The following is a 24,227-nucleotide window of genomic DNA, read 5'->3' as shown; positions in this document are numbered from 1 at the left end:
CCCCCCCCCCCCCCCCCCCCCCCCCCCCCCCCCCGCCAGCTGTTGCTTTCCCTTTGAAATGTATGGCACAGCTTGTGACACTTATCATTCTGAGCTGCTCCTTCTCTTTTGACAGGCGATGAGTGAACTGTCAGACAGGCCAGCGCTGCGTCCCGTGTCTTTGGAATGGAGAAGCACTTTAGTTTGCCATTGAGCAACTGGAGGCTCCTCTCTGGTGGGAATAGTAAATTGAAGTGTACCACATTTAGGAAGTGAGCACTGAATTGTGTGCATTTAAGTCTTGCTCTCTTTCTCTCTCCCTTCCTCTTTTCTGCTTTCTTCCCTCTCCTTTCTAAATCCCAGCTCTCAGCTCCCACCTGCCTCAGTTTCCCTTTTCCCTGCTGCTTGTAAATACCATCTTTAGTTGTACTTGCTGATTTGGAAATCACAATGACTCCTGGCGATTTAAAGACTCTCTAGTGGCTGCTGGATCCCAGCAGCTGAGTGCTGCTCAAAGGTCAGTGACCTGGGAGTTATGCTTAATGCTGTCAAATAAAAGTGCAGATTTACTTGGAGTTTATTGAAATGCCATGGAAGGTTGAGGAGAGAAATATACACGGCCCAAAGAACTTCCCTTTTATTATAGCCAGTTACATATATTCTCCACTTAGTCCCTCTGTGCTTCATGGAGTCAGACAGATTGCTGCTCTGAAAGTGAGGGACTGAAAGTCTGAATTTCTGTGGGAGAAGCTCTCTCAGTGTTTTTTCCAAGGTAGCTCAAGGCTGTTTTTAATTTCTAAATGAGATTATTTTGATGTCATTGGATCACTTCCATCTCCTGCACTGTCAATGAGGTTCCCCTCTATTTGGCTTGTGTACTTTATATGATTTGTGCACACACACAGACACTAACAGGTATTGCTTCTTTGCATGCTTAAATATTTGCACATGCTTAGGCAGGCATGCACGGACACACATATGCAAGCACATACACAGGAGCAAGTATGCATACACCTAGTCACCCCACATCGGGGTACATCATTATACCAATAGGGACCCAAATATGCACACATATATGCACTGCACGCACACTTACATACACACATTGTCATGCATGCATAGTGGCACGATTTTTTTAATTCAGTGCAGTTCATAAAAAAACAAAAAAAGCTGTAGTTGTAAAGAAAAAAACAACCAGTAAGGTTGGTTAAATAAATGGTGGAAACTCAAGGGCTCCAACCTTCGGCGTTCAGCTGATGAATTGTGACATTGGTGGAATGCAGCCAATGCCAGCGTATCGTGCTTCCTCATTAGACATGCAAATGCCACTGTTGACATTTTCTCTCAGGGTGAAATAAATGCCTCTTTTCCCGCTCTCAATAAACCAATGAAAACAGAGCAGTTTAAAGTCATAGATGTGTTCACACTACATTAATTACTGTGTTGTGCGTGCACAATGTGCCCATGCATGGACTCACCGCAGCCTCATAACTGAAGCCAAAGCTAGAGAAGCCAGATAGTGAGTCCACGTACCTGAATAACATTTCTGGTTCAAAAACTAAAACTAATCCTTGGTCAGTCTCTGTCCATTTACTGTTTACTTGGGGCTCTTGGGCTTGTCCATGCTTTTGGCTTTTCATGGGACTGCCGGTCATGTGACTTTCCTGAAGGAGCTTGTGTAAGTGACTGTCTGACAGAGGCAACCATCCATAGACTGACCCCTGTTCTGAGCTTTGTTCTGACTCTCGTTCTGTCTATAGCTTTCGATTAAAATGTAACAAATCTTTGTAGTTCTTCCGGTCAATCAGGTAGCTGGCCAGCCCTGATCAGTATCTGTGGTTGCCAAGAAAGCCTCATTCAAAGAACACTGAAGACAAAAACCAAAAGAAATTAAAGCTGAATATCAAATGGGCAGGTAGAATCCATGTATCGACCATTGTTGAGATGTAAGGTGGAAAAACGATTGCTTTGTGGGATATGAGTCCTGAAGCCCCAAGCTGAGGAAGTTATTGCTCAGTGGAAGTCCTTTTTCTAAACTTAAAGAGTGTAAAGGTTTCCTTATAAACTAAAAACTCCAGTCCGTGTATCTGTTATAGTCTTAGTCTTTTTGCCTTAAATGTGCTACAGCTTCCTTTACCCTCTGCTGGGATTTCTCTGTTTTAGCTATCAGTGTTAAGTGACCCTCTCAACTCAAGCATTAATTGCAACATTCACCTTGGTGACCTAGCTTTAAATTAATCTACTATAGGTAGGTGGCAAGTGACAGTGAAATGAGTTTGTTAGTGTCATCATAGTCCCTGGTGGACATTTGCTCACTTCACAAAACTACCACATGATTTGTCTCAATCTGCTCAGACAACTTTGTGTGTTACAGATCTAGTTCTGCCTTAGGTATTACAGGTCAAGATCGAGGTATCTTGGCAGAGTTTTGTGGGGGGCACAGGACTTGAATAGCAAAGGGTGTTGCAGGACAGAAATAAGCTGCTTTGGTGGAGCTGTATGCAGGAAGCTCCTGATTCTTACAAATACTTAGAACATTATTGCTAATGTAATTTTTTTTAATAAAGAGTCCTGTGGCACCTTGTAGACTAACAGACGTATTGGAGCATGAGCTTTCATGGGTGAATACCCACTTCATTGGATTAGCAATGTAGTTCAACTGTTATATGTGCTTTGTCATGAAGTTCTGTGATACACTCTGTTCTTCTCATCCCCTGAGTGCATGTGAGATAAGTCTTACACAACCTGCAGTACAATAAAGTACAGGAAAATGATACAATGGAAGTCTACAGGGCCTGGAAAGTTGACATCTTCCTTTCCTTCCTAGGGTACAACTGTGCGTATGATAACGGCAATTGACCAGGACAAAGGACGGCCCAGGGGTATTGGATACACCATTGTCTCAGGTAATTCATGCGGAGACCATATCACGAGCCAATGGTTGGCGTACGTTGGAGGTGAGGGAAGAATTGGCCTTTTAAAGAGCTTTCACCTACTCTGTCCAAACTTGAAAAACTATTTGTATTAAACTAACTACTTAATTGTGATGTTATTGGTTTGTAGTCAGTTCTTTAATATCAAACATTGCTAATTACCAAAGCCTACTGGAATAACTGAAATCTCTGTTTTCTGATGAGCCTCTTTTGCCTTCAGTGATGTCACGAACCATTGTTAGTGACATCTCAACTCTCTTGAGTGGAAATAGTTATTTTACCTACTTTTTGACAATGTTTTATATTGTGACCTTTCAGAGTTTAGTAACATGCAAGATACACGTAGCATGACTGCTATATGCATTTCCATGTCCTCAGCACCGACTGTGCGCTGATTGCTTTGTGCACCTTTGGATGCATCTAGCTCATATTGGAATGCAGTTCACTGTTCTGGATGTATTCCACTGGCTCAAGGCTGTATGCAGTTCACCTTATACAAAGTAGCAAGTCTGCAAGGGGATTAGGAGAATCCTTAGGCATTTGGCCATGATAGTGTTGCTTTTAGAGAAAAAATATATGTAATGGTGGACAGTGTGGTACATGGTTATTTTCACAAGTAAGTTATGCAGTGATCCTTAACAAGTGATGGAATAAAACAAAAGTTTAAGTATGGTCATCACTAAGGAATAGTTCCATTTTATACTGCACCAAAGAGGATGTCTGCAGATGGCTAGGCATAAGCATTTTGTTATAGATACAGTTGTCATTTTATTGATATAGTTATGGAAATAGTGTGATGTATTACCTGCTGAATTACTGAGACCATTTTCTGCAACACCTAAATGTTCCCTAGTTAACTCCCATTAAATTATTGGCCTGGCCCGGCATGACTCTGCTTAACTTGTGAGATTTTGTAGGATCACAGCACAAGCTGGTATGGCTACTTGCTATTTTTGAATGAATTTAGTACTGGTGAAAGAAGCTGGATTAATAGTGTAAGAGCTGGCTTTCACCTCCCACCACCGTCTCTCTTAACCCTACCTGAATGTGCCACCTCAAAGGGTGAGAGCGTAATTCACTCCCCCATACATATTCTTCCTTCTCCTGGGGCTGCCATCATATTATGCCCTCAGTTCTTCTTCTCCTTGGTCAGTAAAAGCAGCAAAGAGTCCTGTGGCACCTTATAGACTAACAGACGTTTTGGAGCATGAGCTTTCGTGGGTGAATACCCACTTCGTCGGATGCATGTAGTGGAAATTTCCAGGGGCAGGTATATATATGCAAGCAAGAAGCAGGCTAGAGATAACGAGGTTAGTTCAATCAGGGAGGATGAGGCCCTCTTCTAGCAGCTGAGGTGTGAAAACCAAGGGAGGAGAAACTGGTTTTGTAGTTGGCAAGCCATTCACAGTCTTTGTTTAATCCTGAATTGATGGTGTCAAATTTGCAGATGAACTGAAGTTCAGCAGTTTCTCTTTGAAGTCTGGTCCTGAAGTTTTTTTGCTGCAGGATGGCTACCTTAAGATCTGCTATTGTGTGGCCAGGGAGGTTGAAGTGTTCTCCTACAGGTTTTTGTATATTGCCATTCCTAATATCTGATTTGTGTCCATTTATCCTTTTCAGTAGGCATTTCCCATGCTCCACTGGGACAATGGGACAGAAAACAACTCCTTGTGAGAGAGGTTTGCTTAGTCTATGCCCTTTAATTGCTTCTTTGAAGTGATCTGTGTGAAATTCCCAAGCAATCTAAAACCACCTGAGTTATAGTAAAACTTGATTAATAAAGATAGACTCTGACTTCAGAAAAAACCTGAATGCGATTCTCCTTTCTGCATGGATTCCACTAGCTCAAGGCTAAGATGCATAGAGATAAGATACCTGCAACAGCTCCTCTAGATAGATACCATGCAGGTAGTTATAAGGAAATAAGCATTATCTTCTGTTTCCCATACATACATACATCCTTTCTCTTCAGCTTGACACTGACCCCTTTTGCAGGCCTCTATTTGAGGGACATGGCCTTGCATCTCAGGTGTCCCATGTCGCCCTTCCTCTTTCTTGTTCTCTGGGATCCCAGCCCTTCATACTTTGTGATGCCTTTTAATAATGGTAGTTTGGACAGAATCCAGTGGCATATCAAGTATGCAGGGCTAGGTTACAGCAGCATTTCAGCAATGGAGTGTTTGTGCAGGGGTCTCCTCTTTGGTGAAGTGTAACAATCTGTGTCCTCCATGCAATGACTATTGTAGCCTGTATCTGCTCAAAATTCCCACCCTCCCCTCCACATCTCACTCTGGAGTTACTTCAGAATTTTCTTTCTCAAAGCCTAGTGTTTCAAATATGTCTTTGATATTGCCTGCACCTCAATCAGCCTGAAGGGTCAGCGTGGCTTGATCCTGGCTTTCATGTCTGTTGTCCCTGTCTGGAAGTTTTAGTCTGAATCCAGCTCAATCTACCTTTAAAAATACTGGGATTGTACATTTGTATAATTCCTTTTAAACATTTTTTTTCTGATATACATACAGTATTAACTGACCGATTGATGCTGACCTGTCACACAGGGATATCAATCAGAGCAAATTGCAGTGGTGGGTTTTTTGTGATGTAGACACTGATTCACTGGGAACTAGATTGGGACCACAAAATCATTTCACAGAGGCCACCAGGCAACCTTCAGATGGCAAAGACTTTCTGCAACTGCTGACCTGTGCTGCATTCAAACCCATGACCTATAAGTGAAAGGCTCTGTTATCCAATTACTCCTCTCCCAAGATCCATTCTGCAGGCTAATCTTCTGGAATGTCATTTTCCGAGTGCTGTTCGGTATATAGCTATCACCTTTGTATTTTTCCGCTGGCTTGGCTGTTGAGTTTGTCTTGGGATAAATGTGTATTCCTATTAATAATGACACTTGGTTTCCCCACTTGCAAAATTATAGCTTTTGCCTGTGCTCCTAATTGACAGCTTTGCTGCTCCTATCCCTTTAATTTGTTCCTATTGGCCAGCGTGAGGCCTGGAGATGTCGGGTAGAGGGGCAGGTTCCTCCTCGGCCTTTTATGCACTAGACTTTTAGGGGAAATTTCCCTCCTAGTTGGCAATGCTGAGAACACAAGTGTAAACAAAGCACCGATGATCACAAGCATTTTTACCCATTGATCTGTAGGCCTGCTCTAAGGAACATTAGACTATGCGGTAGTAATATCCCCAATGCCCTGCCTACATTAGTACTACTGCCTACATTAGGAGTCGCACTGGTAATAATGGAACAGTGGGAAACGTCCCAATAAATCTAGTGTAGACTCAGCCCTTACGTGATACTGCATGTTTTCATTGCTTTTGGCAACCTGTTATGCTCAGCTACATCATGCGTGAGCAGAATTTCCAACAACATTTCTCTTTCCACACAGGTTGCCTTGTGCTTCTAAAATCAAGTTCTCTGAGGCACAGCCATGGATTGGCCTTAAAAAATGTTTAGGGTTGAGGGAAATTTGTGGTGTGAACATGGCCTTTCTCATCCCTCTGACTTTTGGGGAGTATTCTGTAAATGCTGTCAGCCTAGAGGTTACTCTTCTTGCCAAAAGGCTGAACGCTGACAAGATTTTAGCCATGAACCCTGCTTGGCCTGTTCCCTTTGCTCTGAGAGGTTCCCAAGCGATCTCAAGTTCTTTGTTGTGGCCTGGTTTTCTCACACATCCATTCTTTACTTTGAATTTCGATTGATTTTTATGTCATAGAAGAATTTTTAATAGCTTATCCTCCTCTTTCCCCTCAAGTGGACGATCCTTTTAAAAACAATACCACATAATATTAAAACACTGTATGATTTAATTATTAACCAGTCAGGATGCTTTTACTGTGTTATTAACCAATTGCAGTTGATAAAATAATACATAGTCATTTTTCTGTGAGAATAATATATATAAACTAAATATTTCCCCTGTCATACTGTTTAAATATGAATTTATAGTAAATGGAACAATACATTCACACTACTGTGGCTCTTTTGGGTAATGTTGATTGCTAATTTGGCTCCTGAACCACTGAGGTGTCAGTACCACTGCTCTAGTCGGTGTGAAAGGGAACTATGAACAGTATTACAGACATATGGGAAGCCTAAATTTTAGCTTTGAAGAAATGTGATTTTTCATTTCACTTCACTTTTAGGTATTTTCTTTTAGCTTGTCAACTGCTATACAAAACAGACTGTGCCTAGATTTGAAATATTTTTCTGTCTTCTGGCCCAAATCTGCAAACCAAATGAGCATGTATACATTTTACAGGTCAGCTAAGTTTCTCATGTTCACATCAGGCTCTCTACTCTATTAAAACCCTATGGCTGATTTTTTAAAAGCGAGCAAACAATCCCCAGATTTCAGCTTTACACATGCTATGTTTATACTTTTGTTTTATTCCTTTCTTAGAAAGTAGCCATTAACCTGTTTTGGGAATGTGGCTAGTGTAACAGTCTTGTCTGTGCTGGTCCAACCATTACCCAGTCAAGATATAGTGGGAATAAACCAAAAATGCTTTTTGTGTGTGTGTGTGTGTGTGTGTGTGTTGTGAATTGACAGTCACAGTCAGACACACGCAAAGACTCTTGGATTTGCTTGAATATGCCAATAACTTAATCACTGCTCATGGATCTAGCTGTGTGGGGGGAGGAGGGCAGCTACTGTAGGAATCATTAAGAACACATCAAAGCCACAAGCGATTAAACTGTTTTGCATTTTTTGGGAAAGCCGAAAACAAAGGCATTTAAAAATATTTTTGAAACTGTCCATCTGCCATCCCTCCTGATAACCTCAGCACTTTCCAGTATGGTAGTGTTGCTGAGGTCTGAGGAGCAGCACATTCATGGACAGATTAAGTGCCCAGTACAAGAGAAGGATTTGAATTTAAAGGTATGTATGGAGCACCAAGTGAATGGACTGCCTAATGTATGCCAGAGAACAAGTTGAAGCATATTGGGCCTAATTCTAATCTCAGTTACTCCAGTTTCAAGTGGCATATCTTTAATTTTGCTCCTCATTTACTCCAGCACAAGAGCAGTATCAGATGTACTGTGTTGAAACACAAAGCAATGAAGACTCCCAGTAATCTGTATCCTGAGATGGGATAAAGGAATGTTGCTCCCTCAGTCTGAGTCCCTCACTCTGCCTTTGGCTTAAACCAAAGATTTCCTGAAAACTGTATTCTGGGATAAAACCTCTAGGTTCCCTGCTTCTGCTTTTAACTGAGTTGTAACCAATTACTGAAGTGGTTTGTGTCCACAAACAACATCATGACTGAAGCTTGGTTAGTAACCTCATCTGCTAACAGTGTTTCATCCATGCCAGAGACGGAGGCTAAGCTCACGGGAATCTATTCCTAGCACAGCATGCTCTATTTGTGGACCTCCTAACAGTGCCTATGGAATGGAATTGGCCAGATTGTGACACCCCAGAGTGCATTGCCCCATGTGTTGCTGGTAGTGCCCTATGTTCATGTCTTTGGGGCACTCTATCCCCTGCTGACGCATTAGGGGATAGTTACCCATATGTCTGCAGAATTCACTAATACATATGTAGTCAGGAAGTGTATGATACGTCTGGGTGCACAAGTTTAGTTTTAATGGCAGAAAAGCTATGATGTGGCCACAGCCTGAACAGTTACTTGTAACTTGTTAACTGGCTAGAGGAAGCATCCTCTTATGAAATCACAGTTGTAGATGACTAGCCCTCTGTCTGTTCCACTTAAGAGAAAGGTACTTTAAATTCATGATTCATTAAACTCATGCTGGCAGGTCAATTTAGGCTCAACATTTAAATTTTATAAAAATAAGCATGAATAGAAATGACTCTGACTTCTTTTGAATCAAGTCTCTTTAAAATTTCCATGCCAATAATTTTTTTTGAAGGAATATGTTACCTTCTCATGTTTTTATATTCCAAACATTGAAACAGTCTGTTAATGCATCCTTGCAAAATTCTACTCACACAAGGAGAATAGTTTTCTGGCAGTCAAATAAAACATCATTAATTCGTCATTATCCTTAATCATTATAGTAAAAGTCAATGAGTAGATTTTGTGCCTAGGCAGGTAAATTTTCATGACAATTTTGCAAAGCTGTATAACATATGGGTATCAGGAAGTTAATTGAATTAGCAAGTGACTGTAAGCAAAAGTGAAAATTAATAATAATAGCTAGCTCTTATACAGCACATCTCATCAGTAGATCTCAAGGTGCTGTACAAAAGAAGATAAACCTCGCTATCGCCACTTGACAGATGGGGAAATCGAGGCACAGGGGTAGGAAGTGACCTGTCCCAAGTCAACCAGAAAACCAGTTGCAGAGCTGGGAATAGAACCCAGGTCTCCTGAGTTTGCTAGTGCTAGTGTCTAGGCAACACTATCTCTATTATCCACTAATTCAGTCTGTTTTTATTGTCCACACTGTGTAAGTACAGCAACAAGTAAACTGGATGTTTATCATTCTTTCTGTTTTAATAAGTTATGGTGTTAATATCACTGGGAAGGACATTTTTGAAAAAAATTCTGAATCGTAAGTTGACATTGTCCATTTCAGCCCCCCACCTCTGTTAGATGTGCATTAGATTGTTCTTCAGGATATACCGCAGACGCTCTTATTTATGCAGCTATCTACAAGCACAAGGTTCTCACGACAGGAAAACAATAAAACTGCAAGATTAACCATATAAAATACGTTTTAAGGTGTAATCACATACTGTTTGGTTACAAAGATATTGAAGTCTGAAATCATACAGAATCCAATGTTCTCATCCGTATGTTTCTTTCTTTCTTGGTTGGCATAGCTGAGGAGTCCACTGTTTCCAGCTAGCTGGCTGGCTTGGCTACATACTAATTTAAAGATTTCTTCCCTCAATGGAGAAATCCTTTTTAAAATTTGTTTTTCCTGAATCAATTAATATGCTTCTATCCATGAAAATAACTATTTTGACAATTTTTTTGACATTCAGATTTTAATGAATAATTTCATTGAAAAATCCAAATTTTAAAACTTTCTCTAAGCCCTACACTTAACTGGTATGGAGATAGCAATATCAGAAGCCACCAGAGGCTTGTCTACACTAGGGCTTCCATTAGTGCAGCAGAACCATGGATAGCAATGATGGGAATTTTTCTGCATGTTTCCCTAGAGAGGACGTGTCCCTAGAATCAATATGATGAAAAAAATGTTGGAGGGGGCAAGGAGACTGGCTGCAGGCTGTTTTTCTTGGAATTCTGCATGTGGGGCTACACCTGTACAGTGTAACCTTTGCTGATGATTTTGGTTATATCCAACATTGTTCAGGGCAATAGGGATCCCTGTGCATACTGTAAGTGGAATTCAATTAGGAAAAAAAACTGTCCTTGATCTAAGTCCACTCATTTATCTCCTAACAAGCAATTAACACGCACAAACTCAGAGTCAAAACCTTTCTTGATTCCTCACAAACCGGGTCAACAATACTAAAACCAAGAAAAAATAAATAACATCTGAGCTTGAAAGAACAAGAGAGAGGTTCTAGTAGGGAGCAGTAATGAAAATAATGATGGTTGTGTGGGTACCTGCCAGTTAACACTGAACGTCATCCAAAAATCAGACTGCAACCAGCCTTCTCACACTGCTGTACAGAATTTCTCCCTTATCGAAGTTCACTAGCTGCCTTGGCAGGTTGGTGATGCTCAGCAGTTGAGGTCAGGGCTCCATTTGAAGGACAGATCATTAATTCAGCAAAGTAATCCACGACTCCTTTAGTGGCAGATTTATGGAGATAGCCTCTGTCCCGAGGACTCTGCCTCATCATCTTTCATTTTCCAGGCAAAGCAAGTGACTTGTTATAAAACATGACATGTTCTAGATAAGGCTTTTCATTTAGGGGAGCTCTCTGGGCTAAGGTAGATTGATTTCCTGGAACCATCCAGGGTGCACCAGGTAATGGGAAGGCAGCAAAACTAGTGTTTGGGTGTTCAGGGCCTCACTAGCCTCTAGAAAGAGAGAAACTAAAGCTGGCTGGACATTAGCTGATGCATTTACAACTCTCAGAACCCCATTGTATCATTCTAACTATTGTTCCTCCCTCCTCATCCAGTTTTCAGCATCCTGCCCCCTTGGGGGAAGTGGGAGCAAGCAGCCCCAGTGTTCCAGACTGCAAGGCACCCAATGACTGCTGCTGTCCATGGCTGTGCAAGGCCGCACAAGTGGGGCCCCCAATGGCCCAGGCACAGAGTGACCACCAATGTATTAGGGAAATGCTACTAGTGTGTGAGAACCAGAGCTTTCATTGTTGGGGTAACCTGAGTCGTGTGGTGGGCAAGGTGAGAGATTCAGGATATGCCAGCTGAGGATCTGGCCCTATATTCTTGGTGTTTGACTCCAGGCTGTTCTACGTCTTCACCACAGTACCTACCACGAGCTGAGTACTCCTTCCCTAATGTTTCACATTGGCTTCTCTCTCCCACTGCTCTGCTAACTGGACTTAGCTTTCACCTAAAGAACTTCTCCCCACTCTCCCCCAAACCTGGGGATTGGTTGACAGTCTCGGTTCATTCAGTTCTGAGCTTCCTCATCTGCTGTTCCACCAATGGGAGCCCTTCTCCCCCTACCCTACAGCTCCTGGAATGACACAGTAGCTCAGGTGACACCACTGAGATGAAAAATGTCTATTGGTTTGCTAATAAGAAACTGGGACTGTTAGCAGAGCTGTGTAAGGAAATGCTCAGCACTGACACAGCTGGAGAATAATCCTTGGATCTGGGACTCTAACAAAAAGCTGAACACTTTCATTTTCATCCACAGTTTTTTTGGAAAAGGAAAGGCAGTTTTTGCAGGTGGAGAACAATCATCTTGCCTCAGAAAGCAAAAGTGCAGAGGCACAAGCATGTGTATGCTTGAACACCGTAAATCAGAATGAGGGAAGCCTATTCCTTCACCTGTATAGAATAACTTCCAGCAATTATGGGGGTAATGTCTAAATCAGGGATGGGCAAACTATGGCCCGCGGGCCGGATCCGGCCCTTCAGGGCTTTGGATCCGGCCCGCGGGATTACCCCTGGTGGTGCTGCGGGCCTGGTGCTGCTCTCAGAAGCAGCCCCCGGGCCGGGAGGCAAAGGGCTCCATGTGCGCACACAGAGCCCTCTGCCCCCCCCCACCCAGGGGCCGCAGCACTTCCTGGAGTGGCGTGGGGACAGGGCAGGCATGCAGGGAGCCTGCCCTGGCCCTGGTGTGCGCCACTGCCACCCCGGAGCCACTTTAGGTAAGCGGCACCGGGCTGGAGCTCAAACCCCTCCTGCCCCCCGCCCCCCAACTTCCTGCCCTAAGCCCTCTGCCTGTACCTCGCACCCCTCCTGCACCCAACTCCCTGCCCTGAGCCTCTTTCTGCACTCCTGTGCATTCCAACCACCTGCCCTGAGCTCCCTGCTGCACCCTGCACCCCGTGCACCCCAACTCCCTGCCCTGAGCCCCATCCTGCACTCCGTACCCCTCCTGTACCCCAACCCCCTTCCCTGAGCCCCCTCTTACACTCTGCACCCCTTCTCTGCCCCAATCCCTTGTCCTGAGCCCCTTTCTCCACATCCCGCACTCCACCCGCCCTGCCCCGGCCCTGCATACAATTTCCTCACCCAGATGTGGCCCTCGCCCCAAAAAGTTTGCCCACCCCTGGTCTAAATGGTGTAGCTGATAAAAGTACCACTAGCATTTTGTGAAATCAGGTAAAGTGAAAAACCTACAGCACTGGGGGCTAATCCATATCCAATGGAGAAGGACTTGGACAGTTGTGGTTTGGTGTATGCAAAACTCAATCATGTTTCCCCCTTTCAAATATCATAAACACATCATTCAGGTTTTGATGTTTCATTTATGGGCCTGCATCCTGAGTTGTGACTTGGAGCAACTGAGGAGTATGTGGGTGCTCCCCTTGTGTTGGGGCTGTTCTGTGCTGGGCCAGCCCCCCATAACAGGTGAGAGAGCTGTCTAAAGGCTGCTAACTTACAATGGTTGCCAGGGACCCCAAGTAGTTGTTACAGCAATCTGGGATTCCTGGGGTGCAGGGATGAGTTGGCCAAGGTGCTCTTTCCCCCAGCCACATCCCCTGTACTTGGCAATAGGGGGAAGGGCAGCTCAGTGCTACCCAGGGGTAGCTCTATATTTTTTGCCACCCGAAGCACGGCAGTCAGGGAGCCTTCGGCAGCGTTTCTGTGGGAGGTCCGCTGGTAACGCAGGTTCTGCGGGTGATCTGCCGGTCCCGCGCCTTCGGCATACCCACTGCCGAATTGCCGCTAAAGCCATGGGACCAGCGGACCTCCTGCAGAAACGCCGCCAAAGGCTCCCTGACTCCCGCCCTCACTATGACCGGCATGCCGCGCCCCCCCTTCCCCCTCCCGGCTTCCTGCCGCAGGCACGCGCTTGCTGCACTGGTGCCTGGAGTTGCCCCTGGTGCTACCTGAGAATCCTTTTACACAGGGCAGATCCTCCTTTGGCTGGTCAGGAGAGAGGAGACGCAAAGCAGGAACCGGGCTGAACAATGATGTAGAAAGTTTTAAGCCAGGTACAGAGGAACCATGAGGTCATACCTAGAGATTGCTTATCTGAAACCTCTGGTATGTAATAAATCAGGGAAGGTCTAGGAAGACACGATTAAGGTTAATTCTTTTATTTCTTATTGGCTTGTGGATTCCTCGGTGCTAACCCTAGGTGCTTTTCTTTTGCTTGTAACCTTTAAGCTGAACCACAAGAGAGCTATTTTGTTGCTTAATTTTTGTAAGTTTTTTTTGTTTTGTTTTTTGTTTTTTGTTTTTTTGGATCTAGCAAAAAGCCTAAGTTCCAGTTGTATTTTCTGGAATTTACCCTTTTTAAGAACAGGATTGGATTTTTGTGTCCCTAAGAGGTTTGTGCATATGCTGTTTAATTGCTGCATATGTTGGTGGCAACAGCTGATTTCCTTTGTTTACTTTTTCAGTTCTTCCCTGGAGAAGAGAGGGGGTGAAAGGGCTTGAGGGTACCCCACAGGAAGGAATTCCCAAGTGCGCATTTCTGGGTTCTCAAAAGGGGTTGGTTGGGTTTTTTTTGCATTTGCATGGTGGTAGCATCTTACCCATTCAAAGTCAGAAAGAAGCTGTAACCTTGGGAGTTTAATACAAGCCTGGAGTGGCAAGTATTAATTTTTTAAATCCTTGCATGCCCCCACCTTCTACACTCGAAGTGCCAGAGTGGGGAATCAGCCTTGACAGAGAGGTCTGAAATAAATATGCAGAACCCAGACTTCCAATGTTCCTAGTGACTAGGAGAATGCAGTAAACCAGCTCTCAAACCTCCAGCTTCTGCCATTCAGCTAGCCAGCCCCCCGGCTTGCTAAAATCAGGGATGGGTCCAGGTGACAATGTCTGGATCTAGACACTCCCTGCAAAAGGTTAATATTCAGGATTTAGGTTCCCTCCTGAGTCATAGCCCCATTTAGGATCTGGATTGGAGCATCAGAACCAAACTGGTGGAAATCTCACAAGAATATTTCCCTCTGTTCTCTACATGCTTTGATTCCTCCCTCCCATCATCCCATTTACCAGCTCTTTATACATTTTCTCTTCTCCTGAGATCATCTGGGATATCCATAACTGCTCCAGAACTTCATGAGGTCTTCTGGAGTGGGGGGTTGTAAGTGTTTCTGACCCCTCCTCCTCGAATTGGCTGGATCTGACACCCTTCTGTGATTGCTAGGAAATTATAGAAGAGATGGGGGAAGAGGGGAGGTGGGGAAGCTGTAATGGGAATTGGGACTGTGTCAATCTCCGCTGGCCTATTGGGAAGACACCTACCACACACTCAGAAAATAGTTTGGAATGGTGTCCCTGTTTGGTAGTCTCCCTCCAGGTCTCAAAGGAGTAGCCAACTGTCTTCCCCCCATCAGAGAGTGGAAGGAGTTGCAGGGGAATAAAGACCACTGTGCCCCATCTCTCTGATGATTGTTATGTGGAGTGGAGGAAACCCAGACCTGTGGTATGATGTCAGAGGGAGGTGGCCTTAGGAGCAGAGGAAGGGTATGCTGGGAACCAAAAAGAGGGAATCTGCCCAGTTGAGACTTGGTTTTAAACAGAGTCAAAGCCTGTAAGGGGGGCTTGATTCCAATTACCCAAATCAAACCCATTTTCATAGGTTACTCAAGGCTTGACTTTTGAACCCAAGTCTCCACAGGTGAAAGTAAGTCCACCCCTGCCTGTTCCTAATTAATCCATCCCTTTTGCTCCTCCCTAGGAAAAAACCCTTTCACTTTGTTTTCAAGTTGATCTTAAAATAAAAAAATCTGCACAAAACATTTATCTTAATATCATATAGAGATGCAGGACTCTGGATGCACATACATAGGACTCACTTGTACCATAAGGGTGGACACCAAAGAGTTAAATTAGACAGAAGGATTCATAGGCTCTGGAAAAGCAGCGGCTACCAATGATGTCAAAGTGTCAATCTCCATGTGATTGACAAATTTCAGGTTCAGTGATGGATGGACAGCAGGGAGATTACACAAGGACAATCAATATGCCTTTCCCTGTACTTGAAGAGCCTTTGTAGAAGACAGTAGAAGAACGAGGCCCACGGCTGCAGGGAGCTGCTGTGGCTTAGATGTTTTGTGAAACCTTTAGAACGTTTTAAAAGTTGATTTTTATGAAACTTGCTAAATTTTTTGGGGGGGAAAAACATTTCCCCCCTTTCAATTAACGCTGTTGTACTCCAAGGGAAGTGTGAATTAAAAAATACGATGCTGTGTTTGTCTAACTAAATAGAAGCTCTTGATACAGAAACAGTGTGGATATTGCTTGAAAGTAGTGCTTCCCCTGCTTCTTGTACTATTGAAGAATAATCGTTTTAAAATCATGCAGTAGCTCAGGAAGCACCTTTCTCCAAAGGCAAATAGAACTCAAGCCCCCTTATTTTCCAGTTGTGCAGGTTTTTAAGTCAGTCATTTGGCCGAATAATATCTCACATCCCCAGATTAGGAGGTTGTTTAGCCTTCCCTTGGTAAATCCCACTAGGCACCCATCTGCATCTTTAGGGGCTTGGCTACACTTACAAATTTGCAGCGCTGCAGCAGGGTGTGAAAACACACCCTCTCCAGCGCTGCAAATTGCGGCGCTGCAAAGCGCCAGTGTGGTCAAAGCCCCAGCGCTGGGAGCGCGGCTCCCAGCGCTGTACGTTATTCCCCACAGGGAGGTGGAGTACGGACAGCGCTGGGAGAGCTCTCTCCCAGCGCTGGCGCTTTGACTACACTTAGCGCTTCAAAGCGCTGCCGCGGCAGCGCTACCGCAGCAGCGCTTTGAAGTGCTAAGTGTAGCCACAGCCTAGGTGTCTCAATACCTTTAAAAAATCTGCCCCCCCCCAGTCCCTAAAATGGACTTTAGAAGGGACAGCATGTCCTGAAATAAGACTCATCAGTTTAATATATCCATTGTTGGTTGGCCTAAATTGTGCTGGCTTTTTCCCCATATTCAAATCATTCCAACTTACCAGTGTGTTAAAGTCTTCTCAAATTATACCTGCCAGGGAAGGACTTCCTATGTGATTTGTGTGATCAAAGCAGAACCTTTTTGAAGGAAGACCTGCTGATATGTAGAAATACACCTCACACCAAATTATTGATTGAAGGCTGTTCTTCCACACTGCCAAAGCAAGGGAATGTGACTGAGCGTCAGATGGCGGCTGATGCCCTGGCCCTAGTTTACTAGGTGGCCTGGGTGTTTCTCTGGTGCTGTGAACCAACAGGCTGTGTTGTTACTTTGGCATCTTACTTTGGCCTGCTGTCAATCCAGGAACAATCATAGTAAATACGGCTTCTATAATAGCTGCTTTCATTGCGAAGTGCTTCCCCAGCAAATGGACTTCAGTAATTAAAACTATAAGTCAGCATTAGTTTGGGAAATGACTGAAGAGAGTGTGAAAGGGACTGGCAGGCTTTTCTGGAGGGAGAAGTGGGGCTGAAGTCAGCATCTAGAAAGGGGTTCGGTGTTGGCATAAGGCCATTTGATTGCAAGTTTAATGGGAAATAATACCAGGCAGTACCGCACACTTTTTAATTGAATATATCAGAACTACTCTACCAGGAATTGAAGAACTTAGAAAAGGAGACACACTGAGTGACAAAAAAGAGGAGTGTGTGCAGACAATCTGGACTGGAGAGAGACTGCACTTTTTCAGTAGCCAAGGCAGAGAGCTATGTTAAAGTGTGTGTTTTGTTTTTTCCCTTTCCCTAAAGAATTTTGAGTCTAAATTGTGTGAAGTTATAATAATTACACAGTGACCCAAATAGAAATAATCATCATTCCGTCTGATATTTTAAAAGTCAGATCCCTCAGTAGAGAGTTGGGATGTTTGATTCTGGCTTTTTTGTTATTTTTATTTAAAAACAATACATGCAGAAGAAACATTTAAAATATTGAATACTGAATCATAGTGGGATTGCAATGTCTGTGTTTCAGGGGACTAGGAAAAATAGAAGAGTTCTTATGATTTTACTCAGGCCTTGAGTGGAAGAGTTTCCAGAAAGGTAGCAAGGAAGTGTATTTATTTATGTTAAAAATGTATCCAAAGAAGCAATGACAAAGGTAGAAATGCCATCTGGGGGTTATGTTGAGACAAATGGCCCCCTGTATGGCGTCTGATGTCAGCAGGAAGCAGCTGTTGGGTATGTGGAAGTGAAACCCATCCATAAGACCCTGTATGAGTATGTTTGCTGCCAGAGGTGGGGAATGAGGGATATTTTGTGAACCTCAGAAGTCCAGTGCAGAAACAATCTGCATAAAAATCCCCCAGCAGTTTAATGTGTGTGTTTCTTTTGTATGCGGGGTTGTGAAAATTCATGCTATAAACTCTAGTCAAGCTATAAATGCATGAAAGTCCAAATGTACAAGGAACATGCTCTCTTTGGGACTATATTTGCCTTCTGCTCCCTGTTTACTTGGATGAAGCCCTCTGCAAGTTAAACAGGAGGCTAAATAAAAGGGTGAAATGAACATTTATGTCATCCTTTGGGAATGAGAGAAAATTGTGTTGTACTGAGAGGGAAACAGAACAGAACTGAATGGAATCTTGTGTTGTATCACAACAAAGTGGTGTGAATATTTCTCATTAAATTTTTTCTTCCTGTTAAAATGTGGTTGAAACAAGTTTGAACTAGTTAATACTTTCTTATACCACACTGGTGTGCTCTTTCATAATCCCTTATATTAGCATCGCACACGTCATGGTGACTGCCACCGGCAGAGGACACAAACAGCCCATTGTAAAAAGTAATATTTTATTTGTCCATGTGTTCTGTAAGTTCATTCATTATGATAATTTCTCAGGGAACTTTCAGGCTTCTGGATTGAGCAAATGAGTACAGTTTTCCGGCAATAGGTTTTCATTGCATTCAGTTCATGGAATCATGGAGGATAGAGGAGAAAAAAGACTTATTGGTCTTGATTCTTAAAATCTTTTAGGTGCATATTTGGATATGTAAGCCTACCACATTGAAAGATGCCTCTAATGAAATGTCACCCATTAAGGTGTTGTTTCAAAACAATGATGTCACGGCCGTAGTCAATCCATGACTGCTATGTTGTCATCTCTTCCTGAAGTACCACCTTTGAGGGGTTGTATATACTTATCATGCTGTTATGTGTACCCGTGTTGGGGAGGAAGAGTGGATACCTTCATATAGAGTTGTCCACAAATTTCACAAACCTATCTCCAGATAAAGCAAAAGTGACTACAGGGAAAGGCAAAAAAATCTCCTGAAACATTATAATTAATGTAACAGTCTCAAGATTTCTTCATCCACTTTGGATGCCAGCATTCTAGATTTTGCACAAAAGCGTGTAAATGTGATACCCAAGACTGCAAAGCAGGTCCAGGGTCCAAAGCCGTGCTGGTTATTTACCTTCAGTTCTAGACATCAGCTGAATTCTAAAATGTGCTTGTAAAAGAATATTGTGGTTTGGGATTCAGAATCCTTGACTATGATTGCCACAGGGTGGCTGGCCTGTTTAAATGAAGTAGCTCCTGTGCAAGAACAAGTGCTCTCAGTTTAGACAATTAAGAGAGCGAGAAAGCACATGGGACTATAAAGAGCCAGGCTGTCAATAAGGAAGGCAGAACAATAGGAGCTTCCTAGTGAGAGTTCCCTGGGAGGCAAGACAGTGGGAACCCACCGAGGAAAAAGCGCCTCCAGGGATAAACCCCTGGGATGTGGTGTTTAGTGAAAAAGACAAGGAAGAACCTGCACCAGGCCCTGAAGCAGGAAGGACCGAGAGAGGCAAAGGGGAAAATCCCCTGAGAGCTGTAGCTTAAGAAGTGTTGTTTGTGTTTTTCCTACATTTGGAAAATAAAACTCTGTCCGGAAAGAGACCCTGGGTTTGTCACTAGGTCCTTTGTGGGCTGGGGAACAGCCAGCACCTTACAATGATAAACTAAGGTTGGGACTACAGTTTTGTCACAGAGGTTATAGTGGTCATGGAAATCATGAATTTGGATAAAGTTCATGAAATTGGACTCCCACTGCTTTGGAAATGGCTGGGAAAATGCATTTGATTAGGATTCCAAAGTGAGTGGAATTGCACCCTTGCGACTGGGGTCACAGTGCCACTCAGGCTTGTCTGCATCTATGGAGTGATGGCAGGGCCAAACCTGAGTGTACTGTGACCTTGTGTGCTAGGCACCCCTGGACTCACCTTTCAGCACCCCCACTCTACTCTTGTATATGTTAAGGTACTGAAAACTACTTTATTTGGTGACCTTTCTATGACTTATAGGTTTTTTCTTCCACACCTCTGCTGTGAAATTTTCTTTAAAATTTCCATGCCAAAATCATAGCCTCAACTATGATTAGCTCAGAAATCCAATATCTTTAGAATCTGTGGACTTTATTCTTCTCTTCAATACATGACTGCAGCTCCTACTAACTTTAATGGGAATTGTGTCCGTATATCAGATGGTAGAATTGGTCCTTGTGTGTACCTGCGACACTGCACAAGGTAAATTTTACCTGTGCTTGTTGCAAGGAAGGGTTATTCTTTTTAGAAACCACAAGATTAGAAATTATGGATCTGTTGTGTTAGAACAGGTGAATTAACTCTCTCTCAGACAAGGTACCAAAATTGCTGGTTCTAGAAGCGTGGGGAGGGGGGGGCGGGTTCTACAGAATTCACAATCTAGATTTGAGTGCCATGGCAGGGATCAGTGTTTCTAGAAACAAGCAGTAATGTGATTCTAGACCAAGGAGAAGACATGCTTTTTTTCTAGAACTGGAGATGATGAATTTATAATCTCTGTTCCTGAGGGTGTAGTTTATGAAATAAAGAACACAATATAATCCTCTTCCCTTCGGAAATGTCTTCTTCCCTTCAAAACTGAGTGGGGGCGGAGACCGAGGAATGCTCTTACTGATAGGTTATGGATGTGTTGATGAAGACAGAAGAGAAGCTGCCCTGAAGCACTTGTCTCCATATTGTATGGGGGCAAAAACTCAAGGTGAAAAGCAGTGAGGTGGTCAAAGCATCTGATGGACTATTTATATAATGATAACTGTGTCTGTTGCCGACTCTATGAACCACATCCAACAGCATCTATTTCAGTGCAGAGGAGCCCTGACAGAGCACATTTTGATTAATAAATTATCCAGCACAAGGAGTGTGATGGGTTCCCCTTTCACATCTCATGAAAGTCATTCACTCCAAGTTCAGTGGCTCAGCAAGTCTCCGCCATTCTGACAATGCATCTCTCAGCCACAAACGTCCCTTCACGCGGGGACTATTGGAGCGTTCACCTAGGCATAGAGGGTTGGACAGTGCTGGCTGAGAGGCAGTCCTTAATTAAAGATGGAGAGGAGCCAAATCTTTCTCTTTGTGCATAATTTGAAAAGTAGTGAGCTACCAATAGCAAAGGAGGCGGGGAGAAGACTTCAATATCTTTCTCCTTTTTCTGGAGTCAGTCCAGTATTTTTAAATAGCGTCTTTAAACCGAGAGAGTCATCAGAAGGTATTAAGAATCATGGTCCTTACTTACAAAATCCCACTTTATATCATTGTTTCTCCAAAATGGCATCTATACCAAGACAATGAGACTAGAAGAGACCTGAAATTTTGCTATTGTGATATAGCCCTGCTGCTCCTGATCTGGCTTCCTTCCTGCTCTTTTCTCTTCATCTCACTTTTCCTCACCCCAGCTGATGAAAGGAACTCATGAGTTGGATAGGATTTATAACTGACAATTCCCAAAGATGACTTATATTTTAGCCAGATTCACCTGATCCTTGTTCTTGTCTTTTTAAATCTCCATACCCTACCGGAAAAATTCTTATAGACCAAGAAAAACAAAATGATACATGAAGGATTTAGCAGCAATGGTGCTGATTGCATATATCTGTCTATGGTATTATGTGTGTGCAGTGTTTTAGCTGTGTTGGTCCCAGGATATTAGAGTGACAAGGTTGGTGAGGTAATATCTTTTATTGGACCGACTTCTGTTGGTGAGAGAGACGAGCTTTCGAGCCACACATACCTGAAGAAGAGTTCTGTGTAGTTTGAAAGTTTGTCTCTTTCACCAACAGAAGTTGGTCCAATAAAAGATATTACCTCACCCACCTTGTATCTCTAAGGTACTGTATGGTTCCCATTACCATTGCATTTGTGTGCCTCTCAGTCTTTTAATGTATTTATCCTCACATCTGTCTGGTGAGTTAGTGAAGTACTATCCTCCCTATTGTACAGAGGGGGAACCAATGCACAGAGAGAATAAATGACTTGCTCCAGATCACACAGGGAAGCTGGTGCCAGAGCACGGAGCTGAACTTGGTTCTTGTGAAGCTCACTCCAGTTAAAATGTGTATGTTACAAAGTTAGCACATGGTCTGGGCTTTGGAAAAGTGGGCAGGGCTCACCCTAGGTTTTGAAGGCCCTCTTGTGAAATCTTGTGTCATGCTTCAGACAGACTGCCATGGAACCCATGGAGAGATTTAGTACCGTTTTATTTACTATGGAAGTCTGTCTCTTCTGTTCACGCACTTCCCTTTTTCTTCTATAACTTAATGCATCTTTTCGTCCCTGTCTTTCAGTGTCTCTATTTGCCTATTTTACACTTTTCAAATTTCAATATATTATTTTCTGTAACAATTTTATTTTTCAGAGTCTTCCTTCCACCCTGAGCTATTTTACCATCACTTTTTAAAAATATATATATATTTTTAATCTTACACTCCGTTTTAATTCTTGTTCCAACCTCTTTGACCACCTCACCTTTTCCTGCCATGATTCCTCTTTGCCTCTTACCTCAACTGGATCCCCTAGGTTTCCTCTCACTGCTCTGATCTGCTCTCCCCTCCGAGCCATTCAGTCTGCCCTCCTGGGCTGTACTCTGCTCCACGCCTGACCTCTTCCAGGTCAGCGGGTTTTCATTTGTGTTTCAGTGTAGGGGAGGAAGAAAGGGAGATGCCCTTCCCAGGAGGGGTAAGGATCTCTGTTGCCCACCGGGAGTATAAGAATCCCGTTGAGTCTTTTGCTGAAGGACCCATCAGTTCCTGAAATTTGCCAGCTCAGTCTGACTGAGCCAGAAGAGCTCCTGCCCATGATAAATGCTCTGCTCACAGCCAGAATGAGCAGTTTCTTATTACAGTCATGAGCTCTCCAGTCACTTTGCAGGGAAAGCAGCTGGGTGGCTGTCAGGCTCATTTCAAAGTGCTAATGGTACTGGGGGTTTTGGTCCTTCTCAGGTTTTGTTTCTTCCTGTTTCTGTTTAGTCCAGAGTTAGACCTAGGCCAGCACTCCTGATTCATTCCTAGGTTCAGCCATGGGAAAGCACAAGCCCCTGGTATAGCACAAGCCAGAGAGTGGGTTTGAAGACCCCTTGCAAAACTGATGTGTCAGAGATTAGATAGCAGCTCTTTTTGCAAAAGTTCTTCATAGCTTTGGAACAGACTATCTCATAGCTAGTGGAAATGTGTTAATGGTGAACCTGCTACCTGTTAGTGATTCCTGAACCTATTTGTGATGACTTAATTGTCTGGTTGGAGTAGGGATACAGCAGAGGAAAGCTAGCTCTCTGGCTGGTACATTAAATGGTACTGGAATTTTTGTTTACAAGTGAGTGTGCTGTGTGACGGTTGTGGCACAAAATGTTAAGAGGGTTGTGGAGAGAGGCTTTGAATAGTACAATTTCCCCCTGAAGAGAAGTCCACTTTGAGCACTTTGTTTTCAAATATTCATATGATCATTCCGTATCAGGTGAAGTTTCAGTTTCAGGTGCTGATATTCTCTGTCTGGGTCACAAAGGGTTTGTGTACTGCACTCTAAGATAGCAATAACACAGAATGAAAAGCCTGCTCCATCTTATACCCTCCGAGCAACAGAATTATCTTGGTAGATCTGCTCCATTTAAAATACACTAGAGAGGATTCTGTGTATCCACTGTGTTCTCTCTCATGTCTGGGTATTACAGTGCTGCTTCAACAATATAGTCATCAGAGGAACAGCAATTTGTTGTATTGGCACATCCATTAGACTGGGTCAGGGAGGCAGGATAGGATGAGTAGCACTAGCAGCATCAGTCAGTCAAGACCAGGGTCTGAAGGACATGACAGTGCAGGTAGCATAATATGGGCAGGTAACACTGGTCTGAGCAGCGAGGCAGGGCCAAAAGAACCAGGGATCTTTGGACAGGCAGGCAGCACTGAGAGCAGCAGACAGGATCAGAGTTCAGAGCGCCATGAAACAGGCTCCGGACATCTTTGTCAGGCATTGTTAGATTGGGATAGTGGCATAGAGCAATGCAAAGAACACTGGCACCAGATCTGCAACTGTATCTGAATATGGCAGTATATGGATGAGTCTCTTGCCAACATTATATAATAGAGAGACAAACCCTTGCTAACTCATAGGATTTCATTGGATAGTTATCATCTGCTTCAGAGGCCATTGGAGACTTATCTGTGGGTGAATGTCTAGCAGCTAGCGATTGGAGTCTGAGCAGCAACATGCCAGACTGCCATCCCTGCTCCTCAGCATCTCCACATTGTGTGGCTCTGTTGCATCCATGGAATCCCTCTGCCTCCGAGTGGGCTGATGCAGAGACCTAGTGGTTTGGAATGGTTTCTTTGTCTTTCCAGACGCAGAGGGAAAGGAGAAAGAGGAGTGAAAGTAATTGCTGTTAGAGCAGTGGAGCAGACAAACCAATTGAAAGCCATCAGCCTGTGTTGCAGTATGCACAGTCAGCCACACGCAAAACTGCAGTTAACCCAGGCTGGGACTTTTTACTGGGTCAAAAGACTGACAGATAACGAGAGGACAAGGGATGAA

At 43.6% G+C, this 24,227-nt stretch overlaps 1 protein-coding gene across 6 annotated transcripts in view; it reads left to right on the top strand.

The window, feature by feature from the left end:
- Nucleotides 1-24,227, top strand: part of CDH23 (cadherin related 23) — a 529,883-nt gene that overhangs the window by 242,040 nt on the left and 263,616 nt on the right. For 5 of the 6 annotated variants that reach the window (XM_045025474.1, XM_045025448.1, XM_045025449.1 and 2 more), the window contains one exon: nt 2,807-2,885. In XM_045025474.1, the coding sequence (XP_044881409.1) occupies nt 2,807-2,885 (79 nt within the window). Of the gene's footprint in view, nt 1-115; nt 252-2,806; nt 2,886-24,227 lie in introns of all 6 variants that reach the window. The other variant, XM_045025450.1, reaches the window with a different exon arrangement.

This window comes from Mauremys mutica, chromosome 7 (assembly GCF_020497125.1).
Source record: "Mauremys mutica isolate MM-2020 ecotype Southern chromosome 7, ASM2049712v1, whole genome shotgun sequence".
Taxonomy (NCBI): Eukaryota; Metazoa; Chordata; order Testudines; family Geoemydidae; genus Mauremys; species Mauremys mutica.
This window is presented reverse-complemented; position numbering and strand designations above follow the sequence as displayed.